At 48.0% G+C, this 12,758-nt stretch overlaps 1 protein-coding gene across 1 annotated transcript in view; it reads right to left on the bottom strand.

The window, feature by feature from the left end:
* Positions 1–10,435, bottom strand: part of NF1 (neurofibromin 1) — a gene marked incomplete at its 5' end in the record, with an annotated part of 29,652 nt that extends 19,217 nt beyond the window's left edge. The window contains 11 exons of the mRNA XM_009084133.1: positions 942–1,073; positions 2,087–2,161; positions 2,442–2,564; positions 2,742–2,915; positions 3,393–3,550; positions 4,038–4,113; positions 4,344–4,411; positions 4,582–4,688; positions 6,858–7,048; positions 9,473–9,556; positions 10,292–10,435. Coding sequence (XP_009082381.1) covers positions 942–1,073; positions 2,087–2,161; positions 2,442–2,564; positions 2,742–2,915; positions 3,393–3,550; positions 4,038–4,113; positions 4,344–4,411; positions 4,582–4,688; positions 6,858–7,048; positions 9,473–9,556; positions 10,292–10,435 — 1,332 coding nt within the window. The remainder of the gene's footprint in view (positions 1–941; positions 1,074–2,086; positions 2,162–2,441; positions 2,565–2,741; positions 2,916–3,392; positions 3,551–4,037; positions 4,114–4,343; positions 4,412–4,581; positions 4,689–6,857; positions 7,049–9,472; positions 9,557–10,291) is intronic.
* Between the last annotated feature and the right edge of the window lie 2,323 nt (positions 10,436–12,758).

The raw sequence follows: 12,758 nt of genomic DNA, 5'->3' as shown, positions 1-12,758 counted from the left end.
AGAGCGTTGTGATGGGAAAGGAGGGGCAGAAAAGGAAGGACCAGCCCAACAGCCTGTCCCCCTGGGAAGATGCTGCAGAGGGTCCCCGCAGCCCGGGGCTGGGGGTAACTATGCACAGAAAAGTCAGCGCCAGGAAGGGCTTCTCTGCGGTAGTTACGAGCGATACTTACAGCAGCAGAGGCCCAGGGCCATGCAAAGCAGGGACTGGGGGGCACCTGGCCAGGGAGCGGCAGCAGCCCGTCAGAGGGAGAATGAGAAGCAGAAGACAAAGCACCACCAGTCAGAGCAGGGGTATTGTCAGGGCAACTGTTCTCCAATAGATGAATACATACAGGTGAAAAGCAAGTTAAACACGGAGTAGCTCTCAACCAAAAGCATTTTGCTCATTTGCTCCCAATGGAGAGGTCCAACAGGAAAATGTTCATGGCTCATTTTAGGCCTTCCAAACCAACCAACCAAGGCCACCTGCCATGGCAGAAGTCCCCAGGAAACACTCAGAAGAGGAGTGCAGCGACACAGCTGTGAGTTGACTTAAAAGAATTTGGATGAACTGTGAATCTGAATTTACTCAAGACTTTTCTGAGACAGCCAAGGATATTGACTTTATTTCATAATGCTTGAAAAATCTTTCACTTCATTGCTGTCACCAAGACCAAACAGTCAGCTTGCTCAACAGAAAGCAAGAGAAACGCAGAGCCGCTCACGGCAAATAATCACAGCTCTCCGCAGCGATCTTTGCACACAGAATGCTTTTGTTTTCCAGCTTAAGTGAGGACGGACACGTTACTTATGCACACAGCAAGAAAGCTTAAAATGGACAGCGAGCCACAGAGGACAGTTACAGGAGAAATACTTCTATGCTAAAAAAGCAGCAGGGAAACTGAGAAGCGCGTCCCAGAGAGCGCCGACCCCCGAGACACGCGGCGCCCGTCGCGGCTCACCGTGGTGGCACGGATGGCAGGGTGTGCCCCACAGCCCTGCGTGGCTCTGTGCAGGGTCTCGCTGAACATGCTGCGCAGCTCCATGGAGTGGCAGTACACGGCGTCGATCCGGGGCCACCAGTCCAGCGCCGACTGCAAGGGAACAGCGAGCTGAGCCTCAGGCTGCCACGGCCAGGGCTGCACCTCAGGGGGCACACAGCTGCAGGGGCACAGCTGACACACCTCAGCACCTCACACAGCAGCACCCATGCTGGTTCTGCACTCTCATCACAGAACTTGTAACAGTACGACAAGATGCGACAGGAGCAGTAATTCCACCCTAACTGCTTCCCAGGACCAGCACAAACCCTGAGCCCTGAGCCCTGAGGGAGTGGTGGGCTGCAGGACACAGTGCTGGAAGCAATGCTTCAACACCAACAGTGTGCACTCAGTTCCCTGGGACACACTAAACAAACCGGAAAATTTAAGTGCTTGATGACACCCAAAATCTGCATTACCCCACACCTCCACAGCTACAGCACCATTCCCTCCCCTAATACCTTTTTTCTTAGTATAGTGTCTTCATCCCGATGTTGGGAAAAATGCAACAGAAAAGGTTAAGCACAGTAAGTAAGGCTGAGGGCTCAGCACTCTCTGACTCCACTTTCACACTGATCAGGAAAATACTTCTAAACAGTGTAAAAGTTAAAGTCATGTTTTACTGACTTTGAATTGAAGAAGAACTGCACAGACTTTTCCAACATTTTCCTTGCCCAGCACTTAGCAGCAGTTCACACCATTTAAATCACTGCACCAAATCCCTGAGGAAAACCACAAGCTCTGCCCCAGGTCAGCAGACAGGAAGCAGCAGCAGGTGGTGCCACTGTGCATGTCCTGAGAGCGTTTTCCAATATTTATCATAAAACCAGAGACTCTCAGATTCACTTGCCATCCTACACCAGAGGGACACACTGGACATCTCCATACTGGAGTAGCAGCTCCCACACAGCGGGATCAGAGATTTGCATGTCCTTCCTTATTAGCAAGCAACTCTTGCTGCATGGATGTGAGGAACAGGATTTGGTCTGCTACTGCATTTCCCAGGCAGATATTAGCTGAGCAGGAGGCTCAGGTCGCTGGGCTGAGGAAGCACCACCAGAACTCACATTTGTGATGATTCGGTGCAGCGAGTTTACCAGCACGTAATGAAATGTTGATGGGGAATTCTGGGCCAAGCAGATCTGCAATAAAGACATATAAAGCCACTCAGTAACATCTTTGTCTTTGCCACTTTTTTATCACACTGATTAACATCCTGGAGCCTTTTTATTAAATTGACCAAGCTGTCAAATCTGCACAAGAGAAGCCTAATCAGCTGAGAACAGATTCCTAAAGACATGCAGGGATTTATTGCTAGGAGCTGTTTCTACAGCTGAACTCGTGTGTAGCTCCCAGCTGCTGCCAGCACAGCCTCTGGAGCTGACAGGTCAATAGGATGCAGGGAATGGCTGGTGTCCTCACCTTGAAGTGCTGGTTATTGTGAGGGTTGATGCGGAAGCAGGAGACCAAGCAGTCAATCATCAGGTCTACGTCTGCATTCTGATTGCCTCTTGAGAAGGGTTTGCTTGGGTTAAACAGCAAATTCTGCGTGTTTCAGAAAAACAAACATCTAGATCAGACACCAAGACTATCCTCACCTACTTTCAGTACAAAACTTTTTACTGAAAAGCACTGGAATTAAATGAAAGAGAAACTCAGAGTTCATTTCAGTATTTTAAAACTCAAATTCCTTCACTGCAATTAGGAAACAAACATTTTTACCTTCAGATCTACCACCATGGACTGCACGAGCAGGAAGATGACAGAATTGTCTTCCCAGTTGATGTAGGTGGACGCTTTGCACAGTTTAACACAAGCTATGGCAGCACTTTCAGTCAGCTGTCTGCTCCCTCCGTGGCCTGCAAGGGCCTTCCTGAGGTTGTCCAGGAACAGCTTCTGCAGAAATCAAACCAGGAACAGTTCAAACCAGGTGCTGGGATGGCAAAAACCCACTTGATGCAGCACTCTGGAAAATCCTGCATTTATTGCAGACATTCACTTTGACTGATTTGGGCCAACCAGAAGGGCACGAAGAGAGGTGGTTGCTCACTCTGACCCATAATGTTTGCAGCCACATCAACCTCAACACCTGCTCCAGGTGCTGGAATTATGGAGCACTGAGCACACACTGCAGACCCCAGAACAGCCCAATACAGCCAAGCAGAGGCAATGCTGAGTTTGCTGCTGGTGGAGGCAATCACAGCACAGAAATTCAAATCTCTGAGGAAATGGAACAGTTTGAAATAACATTGTTTGGGACACACTATCTGTGTGAATTACTGACAGGGAGAGAATGTAAGGAGAGAACTTTAAAAGGGTGTATAAATTTACATCCTCTAGAAATCAGAGCCAGAATTCAGGCACTGCTCTTACCTTGTTCATTTTAGTTTCTTCCACCACATCCTTTGCTATGTCTTGGATGATCTCTGGACACAAGACCAGGAGAATGATCTGCAGGGGCCACACTGCTGCTTTGCGCTTCGTGCTTTCAGCAAAGCCATCCACCAAGTCAAACAACTTCTCAGCACAGTCTGCACAAAACGTGAGCCCAAGATCAACACCAGTCTTAATTATGAAGAGGCAAAGAATCAGGTGACAAGAGCAGAGAGACAGTTCCACCTACACAGAAGCTCTGGTTTGCACATGCTACTGGGGTCAAACTGGTCTCAACCCACAGACCAAGACTTGGTTTACCCAAAACCATAAATTTTCCTTTCTTTGTGAGGACAAGTAAAGGTGATGTTCTTGAAGATTTCATCCTCTACTGAGATGAAGAATATACATTTAGAGAGTCTCCATCTTTTGGGGTTTATTTCTTTGTGTTGCAAAGCACAAAACGGATTTCTTTAACAAGGGGAGTCAGGAAAGAAAAGAGGTAGCCCCGTGCCCTGCCAGAGGCTGGCAGAACTGGGCTCGTGTGCAGGCTGCAGGGGCCCACAGGGGGCACAAAAAGCAAGTGAATGCACTGTGGGGACAACTGGGAAACCAACCCTTGGACAGTCACGTGCTAAGCCTTACCAGCCATGTCAGTCTGGGGAGTTTGGTACAGCTTTGTGAATTCATCAGGATAGTTCTCCACCCAGTTCCAGAAGGCCTGCAGGTAACACAAAACACCTTGACACCCCAGAGCTTCAGACGTTTATCTGCATTACTGAGCTAAGTGGAGATTTGATTCCTGATTCCAATCACTCAAAACTTTTTGCAAAACAACTGCAGCCCAGGGAGGCACCAACGTGCAAGGAGAATAAATTACTGCATTGCCACTACTCCTAAACCAGAAAAGGTCTGCAAACAAGCAATGAGACAGGAGGACTGAACACTCACCTTTTCCAGACTGTTGATAACAGCTAACTGAGCTACTTTCTTAAGGGCTTTAAACTTGAACACAGTCTCTGTAAAGATAAAACATTTCTGCATTTAGAACAGAAACTCGGTCCAAAAAGCAGTACAGGTTACAGAACACATCACAAGTGCAAAGCCATTTTCAAACCAGTGTTTTTATGCTACAAGTTTTATGTATTTTGGTAAACAGAAACGTTTGCAAGCACAGCTCAGATCTTACCCTGCAGGAGTCGCTTGAGTTTTGAACAATCCACACTGATGTACTGTAAAAGTTCAATATCATGAACATCAGCATTATCTTCTGAGCAAACAGTCAGTTCCTGCAACCTGAAAACATGCAAAGTGAACTAACTTCTCTGTCAGATCACATCAGGTATGAACACAGCTATGACTCTACACATTTCAATGGCAGGGGAGTACTCTATGATCTCAGAAATTACCATCTCAGACAAACTTTTCCAGGTTTAGAAATACAAGATGGATCTGGCACGATTAAGAGTTAACATTGTAGTCCTATGCCACCCTCATACTGAAAATGGAGCTAGATATTCCAGCTGTGAATCTTACAAGATGCCAACACCTTCTGGCAATTGTTGGTGCCCGAGAGCAGCTCAAATCCTGCTGTATCCACCATGCTGTAGCAGCAACCTTGTCACTTTTCAGCTGAACAGTGAAATCGTGGAATCACAACACCTTTAGGCTGCTGCTCCTCAGGAGTCAGTACTGCCCCGGCCAAGCTCTCAGTGATGAGCTGCTCCTCAGGAGTCAGTACTGCCCCAGCCAAGCTCTCAGTGACGGTACTTGGAATCCCCAGAGTGAGCTACAACCATTCTTGGCCTTTCTGTGGCCTGAGCAAACGTGATGAAGTTCGGTCACACCACTCAAACACAACGACACCTCTTCACACTTGTGTATCAGACAATTTACTCCACATCTCACAGAGATCAAGCCACTAATAGCTAAATCATGTGCTCCCACAAACTCGAGACTGCCATGACTTGTTCCAAAGCTACAGATGTGTTTCAGACGTGGAATGTGATTTCTAGGACTGCACACAAAAGCAGTTCTTCTTTTCCTCAGCGCCAGGGAAACTTAACAGCCCTCACTGGGAATGGGAAGGTCCCCACCGCTGTGCTCTTCATGCCAGAAATCCCCCAGCTGCTGTGCAAGGCCCAGAAATATGCCTAAACAGGAAACCCAGGTCAAAGAGCAGCACTGCTGCCTGGCGGCAAGCTGACCCCTGTGGAGACCAGCAGCGACTGGTCAAACATTTAACTGTTGCTGTACAAACCATCTGGAAGTGAAAAGCACCAGGGGAGAGTGCTGTGCTTGGGCTCAAAGGGGTGGCAGGAAGGGCTCTGGAGCTCGGGAACAGAGCATGCTGCAGGCACACAGACCCACACAGACCCAGGCACCACATTCAAAGACTGGCAAAGAATTTCAACTGGAAAACACTTCCTATAAATGGAGCAGAAGAAATTGTTTCCATTTCCATAAGCGACACAACACGATCAACCTACAGAGCTAACCACATCCTCCGTGCTAGCTGCCAAGGTTGTTCTGGAAACACAAGTTACTAAAGACTCTGTAAAAACTTTGAAAATAACGAAAATTTCAGATTAGCAAATCAATTTAGACTTATTTCTAAAATGCAAATATTTCCCAAAGGAATACACAAATGTGTGTTTAATTAGGTTGTCTCACTCAGTGCTGTGTGACCAGGTAAGGCTGTCCAAGCTCCACTTCTAACTGATCAGTTGCAACACTCAGAGCTAAGCTACTCTGAGCACCTTTCAGAAACCCCCCAAGTATTTCAGCAATAAAGAGCTTAACACACCACTCTGGTGGACTGACAAATGCTGAAGCATCAGAAGGGTCTGCAACAGGGCAAAAAATAAGCGGGAAACTTTGGGCCTGTCTCCGTTCTCACTTAGGAAAGCAGAAAGCCCAGTTATTTTTACAGTAAATGTGCTGTGAAACTCAAGTCAGTCAGAAGACAAATGGGCCTTTTCCAACCGCTAACAAACAGCACAGCTGTTTGTCCCCTTCAGGCACAAGGCAGACTCAACATAAAAGCCTCCTAGCAGGAAAAATTAGGAAGGAAAACAGCCCTGGGGCTCCAGCAGAGCTGCGGACAATAAGCAATTTTCATTCTGAATTTCTAAGCAGATGGGTACAACCCACTAGCCTCAGCATCCTTGTCGCCCAGACACCTTGCACCCCCAAGAACTCAGCTTGCTCAGCTGAATTATTTCCATCCACTATCTTCACTTGCACTTTTGAAAACAGATTTAAAGCAGTAATAAACGCAGCTCAGAGGAAACGTGCCAGGAGTGACCCAAAATGGGCAGGGAACAGGTTCATTCTGCAGCCTGAAACTCAAGCTGATAAAGGCAGAGGAGCTCCACCGAGAACCACTCGAGCAGTCAGTGCCCTGCACAGAAAGCCCAGGACTCCCCCAGGGTCCTGTGTGCTGCCCTGACCCAGCACACCCACCTGGTGGAAATGCGGCTGAAGACGGCGTTGAAGTTGTTGCAGCTGAGGGAGAAGAGCACGCCCGAGGCCGAGCTGCGCAGCTCCGCCGCGTGCTGGTTGCCCTCGCGGTAGGTGTGGATGAAGTGGCAGATCTCTGGCAGCAGCTGCTTGACCAGCATGGTCTCGTCCAGCCGCAGGGTGTCCTTCGGTTGCTGAAACAGAGAGCCAGGGCTGCCTCACTCGGCCTGAGGCAGCAGCACACAGCACCTGCCCCGCAGGCCCAGCGCTCCAACCAACCCCCAGAGCGGGCTCCAGGGAGTGTGGGGCTGCACAGCCAAACCACCTCACATCACCCAAACCACCTCACATCACCCAAACCACCTCACATCACCCAAACCACCTCACATCACCCAAACCACCTCACATCACCCAAACCACCTCACATCACCCAAACCACCTCACATCACCCAAACCACCTCACATCACCCAAACCACCTCACATCACCCAAACCACCTCACATCACCCAAACCACCTCACATCACCCAAACCACCTCACATCACCCAAACCACCTCACATCACCCAAACCACCTCACATCACCCAAACCACCTCACATCACCCAAACCACCTCACATCACCCAAACCACCTCACATCACCCAAACCACCTCACACCCTCAGTCAAGGCTCCAAGACACGCAGCACACGAGGCTGACCGATGCCATCGAGCACAACATCACCCTGGGTTTTGCCTAAGACGCTGCACACCCTGCTCTGTCAAGGAACAGCAGAGCATTGACTACCTCAGCTCTGAACCAAGGCTAAGGGGCACAGACACACCCTCACTTCTCTTTTGGGCAGGACCTTGGCCACTGCATTTTGACAGCAAGAACTGCACATGACAAACTGAACCAAAAGAGAGGTGCTGTCCCCTGCTCCTGCCTGGGATTGCTCTATACAACTCCAAAATGGCTCAACGTCCCTGCAGAAGAAAAATCTAATTTTTGCCAGTTTGCACAGTGTGAGACATAAGGAAACTATTTACAAAAGAATTCAAAGTGAAACTTTGCTCTACTAAGAGCAAGTTTTAACAGAAGGGTCAGCATTAAAGCTTTCTAAAATCTTACCCATGAATTTTCCATAGGGAATTGGGAAGTTTCAGAGACTCCCACTTAGTTGACCTGAGTCCTGTTGCCATGAGAACTTGATGAAACATTGAGCAAGAAATCCATCTGAAGACACCACAGAACACAACATGCTTTGTACAGAGCTCTGGCTCAGCCTTGTTAAACATACTCTGCCTCAAACTGGTCCCACTTGAAGGGACAGAGCGAGAAGTACTCACAGCACAGCCCTAGGCTGCCCAAACATCACCACCACTAGGAAAACCCACCGACATTTCAAACACTGTGCATAGAAGAAGTCTGTAAAAATAATTACTTTCTGAAGGTTTTTTTTTTTACTCTCTGCATCGAAGACAAAAAGTGCCAAGAAGAGACATTTACCTCAGCTGTAAAAGCTGGAAATTGTTCTGGAAAATGTATTTACTGGACCTTTTGTGATTTGAGAGGAATCCACAGCTATTCAGACTGTAAGATGTGTCACCTCACAGATCTAACCATAAGGTCATTACCTTACACAGAAAGAACCTTGAAAACCTGTTGCAGGGAAACAGCAAAGAGCTTAGATGATCCCATGACATTCATCCAGGAATAGGCTTTTAAAAAATCCCTTTCTGCTAAAGGAATAAACCATTGCAAATCTTCAAGTTTGGCTTTGCAATTACAGCTCAGCACAGTGAGTTGTACAACCACAGCCTCTCTCATCCCAAAGGAACAGCAAACTGCCTTGGAGGAGCTCCGACTGGAAACCTCAGGCCTGGACTCCCAGTGGACATTTGGACATGGTTAACTAATGCAATCTAGGAAACACCTGCAAAACTCATCTTCAGAGCAGTGGCAGCAGTTTCTCCTGGATGTACAAGCACATGGAAAATTACTTCAGCAAATGAAAGTCTGAAGAAATGCAAAGCAAAACCAGCACTGAGTGCAGAGAACTCAGGAGCCCAAACCGAAACACTTGTGCTGAACTGGCTGCTCTTCTGCCATGATTTACTACCCTAGGACTTTCCCTGTTTTAGCAGTGGGATGAGACTGTTTTGATGCATCTGTTCAAAAAACACTGAGCAGAATGTGCCGCAAGTACTCAAAGCCTAGAAAAACTCGGTGAAGCTACAGAACCACCTGTAATCCTCCCTGGGGGTTTGTGCCTCCCTGTACTCCAGTTCACGTGTGGCTCTGAGGTGACAGTTGTCTGACATCCCTTTTATCAAACTGTTAAATGAAAACCAATATTTACAACTCCTCAAATAAGCAGTGGGAAGGGAAAAGTCACAAGTTTACTTGAATCAATTTAGCTGAAAAAAGGCCACTGATTATAAGCAACAAACAGCACCCCCTAAATCTTCAGTGTATCAGCTACATCAACTCTTGCATTCATAGGGAGTTTTACAATTTTTAAATGGCATTGATCCTACTTTGCTCTAAATCCAAGGAGTTTTAACTCCAGTACCAGGAACAACAGAAACACAAGCATTTGACTCGCACTCTCCATTTACTGCTTACACAAGTCTACTCACCCCTGCCAGACATTTTTCCAGTGTATCCAAGATAATCAGCTGAGATAGGTATAAATTCTTTTCAGCAGTTTCTCCAAATATTCTCTAGAAGTAGAAAGGATATGGATTCAGCTGAGACACAGCAATTTGACTTGCAATGCATTAAAGCAGCAAAGTGGCACAGTAAGATGTGGCTCCTTCAGTGCTCTAAGTTTGAGTTTAGAAACAGTCAGCAAAATTGGGTTAAAATAGGAATGAAACCTTGTCACTAAAGAACTCTCTTTGGCCAGTCTGCAATGCCAAGTGTAGTAAGGACCAAACAGGCACCAGGAGGGAAGCTGGAGGTGCCCTGCAGCCCCTCACCTCCCCCAGGCCCAGCAGCTGCTCAGAAATGCAGGTTGTTTTGGGACCAATCACTACTGACTCTTTTCCAATTGCCTATTGCCCTGCCAACAGAATGGATATTGCACTCAATCCATATGGCCAAGCTTATTGCTGCTCACGATGGAGCACAGAGCACAGGAGCTGCAGGGTCAGTACCTTTCTGCACCCCTCCCCAGCTAAAACCTCACACCCACCCAACTGCTGACCCCTCCACAGCCAGGAGCTTCCCCTTAACCACCACCTGCCTCTGGATTTCTCTGCCAGCCCCCACTGCCTTTCCGTGGAACACACTTCCAGAGGATGCTACTGAGGAACTTCAGAGCAGACAAAAATCCAGTACAAGAGGCAAGTAGCAATTGGACTGAATTTCCAGCAATTCTCTGCAGATTGTACAGCATGAATAAATAACAACCATTTGAAAAAAATCACCAGACAATGCAGAATTGGAAACCTTACCATGTTATTGACATTTTTTAAGATGTTGGTGAGACCACTGATGACCAGGGAAAACTTGTACTTGGAAATGTTGATGAGACACTCCTTGTTGTGCTCCGTGCTGACTTTGGTGTGGGTGTTCTGCTGGCCAGCCTTTATTGGGAGCTGCAAGAGAGAACTGTGTGAGCTCCTCCGCGCTGAAATCCACAGCCCCAAGGATGGGCTACAAATCTGTGACATGCCAGAAACAACCCTGAAAAGCATTCCATGAGGGACAACTGCAAACTCATTATTCCATTTTCTCTGCGTTCATCTTTCCATTAGTTATCCATAAAACAAAACCCTAAAGTTTACCTGTTCCTTTTTCTGAATTGAAACCAAACCTCTACTTTGTGATAAATTTTGTACAAACTGGATGTCAAAGCAATCAAAAGGAGCAGAAAAATGTGAGTAAGACAGAATTCTGAGAAGAAAAGATTCTTTATATCAAAAATTGGCTCGTTAAAGACCAAAAATCTTCCGAGGCTAATACCTGAAAGAAAGAAAAAAGCATCATGGGACCTGAGAGGAGGTAAAGTCCCAGTAGCTGATGGAGAGGCGAGATGGAAGGCAGGACGAGTTCCACGAGTGCCTGCTCTGCTGTGGGACAGAGGCCCACGAGGTCCCACCCAGTCCCTGGAGGAATCACCACCACCACTCTGCAGGCCCCAAGGACAGGGGTGACACAGGGATCCCCCCACAAACACCCCAGGGAATGAAGTTCAGCCTCAAACACCTGCAGCACTGTGAGCCCCACGTTACCTGCCCTGCCAACACCCAGTGGGAGGAACCAGGCCTGGAACGCATCTTTTCCAGGGAGAAGACTCAGAGTGACCGCACAGGCCCGAGATGTTCCTCCCGCTGGGTGAACACTGGGCACTTTGTTTGCTGCTGTACCCAAATTCTTCAGGGGTCACAACAGAGTCAGCTCCCGCCCCGGAGCACCACACGGCATCTCAGACAGCTCCTGGGGAGATCCTGCACTGAGGATTGCTGGGTTTGAAAGCAAATAAGTGCAGGAACATTTGTGCCATCTGTATTTTAAAGCCTGACCTTGGAGTCCCCTGTCCATAGGAACCTGAATTGCTACTACAAGTGTTTACCACTTTCTTTGGAGCAGAACTGTGGATAGATGTGTGCTTGGAAAGACACCGCCAGCTCAGTGGAAGCACCATGGTGTGACCCTGGTGCACGTGAAAGATTATCAGGGAGAGAATTCCAGAAAGGGTCACAGAAGGATTCCAACTGCAACAAGCTGTACAGAGCAAAGTGCCTAAGGAGCCTCTTCCAGGCTGGGGGCCCTGCAGCCCTGGTGAGGGCACCGAGCTGCACCCAGGGATGCCCCGAGGGATGGTCCCTCCAGGAGAAGGGCTGGCACCTTCCACCTGCACAACCTCCTGCAGCAACAGGGTCCACAGGGCAGCCCAGGTAACTTCCTTGGAATTCCTTGGAATGTTGAGGCTGCAATGCTCCACAGCAGTGTGAGGCACCTGGGCATGCTCATCCTAACGCTGGGAAGGCAGAATAAACAGCATTCATGACTCAAGCTTTGTTTGCACTGTCAGAGGTTGTTTTTACAATGCGTTTTCAGGAGTCACTGGTGGGTGATGGATACATTCAATTTACAATTTCACCATTCCTAGTACTTTTTGTTTGACTTTTCAAGCCTCTGTGCTGACAGCAGCAGCAAAGCTCAATGCACTGAGAGCTGAAACACTTCAGAAGAGCCTCTCAAAGAAACTGTGTCACAGATCCAGCTCTGTGTGCTCCCGTGGCAGAGAAACATCACATTACACATTTCTGGAGCTTCCTGCCACAACAGCCACTACAACAAGGTCACCCAGAAGGAAAACTGCTTTTTATACTATCATGTAAAATAGGAAGCTATATAAAAAGGACACATTTGCACTGTTTTGAGGGGGCGTTCACTTCTCAGCTCTGTGCACTCTGACACGCTGCAGCATTACACTCCCCTCACAAAGTGCAGTGCCAGGGCTGAGTGACCAGAAGCTACTTCACGTCCACACAAATATCCATCGACCTAAACACTGGGGGGAAAGAGCTGAAATTTTACTTTCACTGCCTTTGGTTTTATTTTAGACTAAAAGAAATACTGACAAATGGTTTCCTGTAGAGCTATATGAATTGGAAACAGAAATTAGAGCACAAAGCTTAACTACAACTAGGGCTCCACACAAGCCAAGCAGCACCCTGAGCTGTCCCCAGCCCAGCAGAGGCACAGGCCACTGCTCCAACTGCTGCTGCCACCGTGGAGATAGGAACCAGCAGCCTCTGCCTGCACCGGGGCACACAGAGCCCACCCTGAGCATGCCCCACACACCCTCCCCCTCGCTGAGCCAGCCTGGCACCTCCCTAGGCTGTCAGCTGAGCCACACAGGACAGGCAGCAATGGCATTCAGGTCTACATTTTGCCTTATTTCACGCCTTG

The sequence above is a fragment of the Acanthisitta chloris genome, unplaced genomic scaffold (assembly GCF_000695815.1).
Source record: "Acanthisitta chloris isolate BGI_N310 unplaced genomic scaffold, ASM69581v1 scaffold33621, whole genome shotgun sequence".
NCBI lineage: Eukaryota > Metazoa > Chordata > Aves > Passeriformes > Acanthisittidae > Acanthisitta > Acanthisitta chloris.
This window is presented reverse-complemented; position numbering and strand designations above follow the sequence as displayed.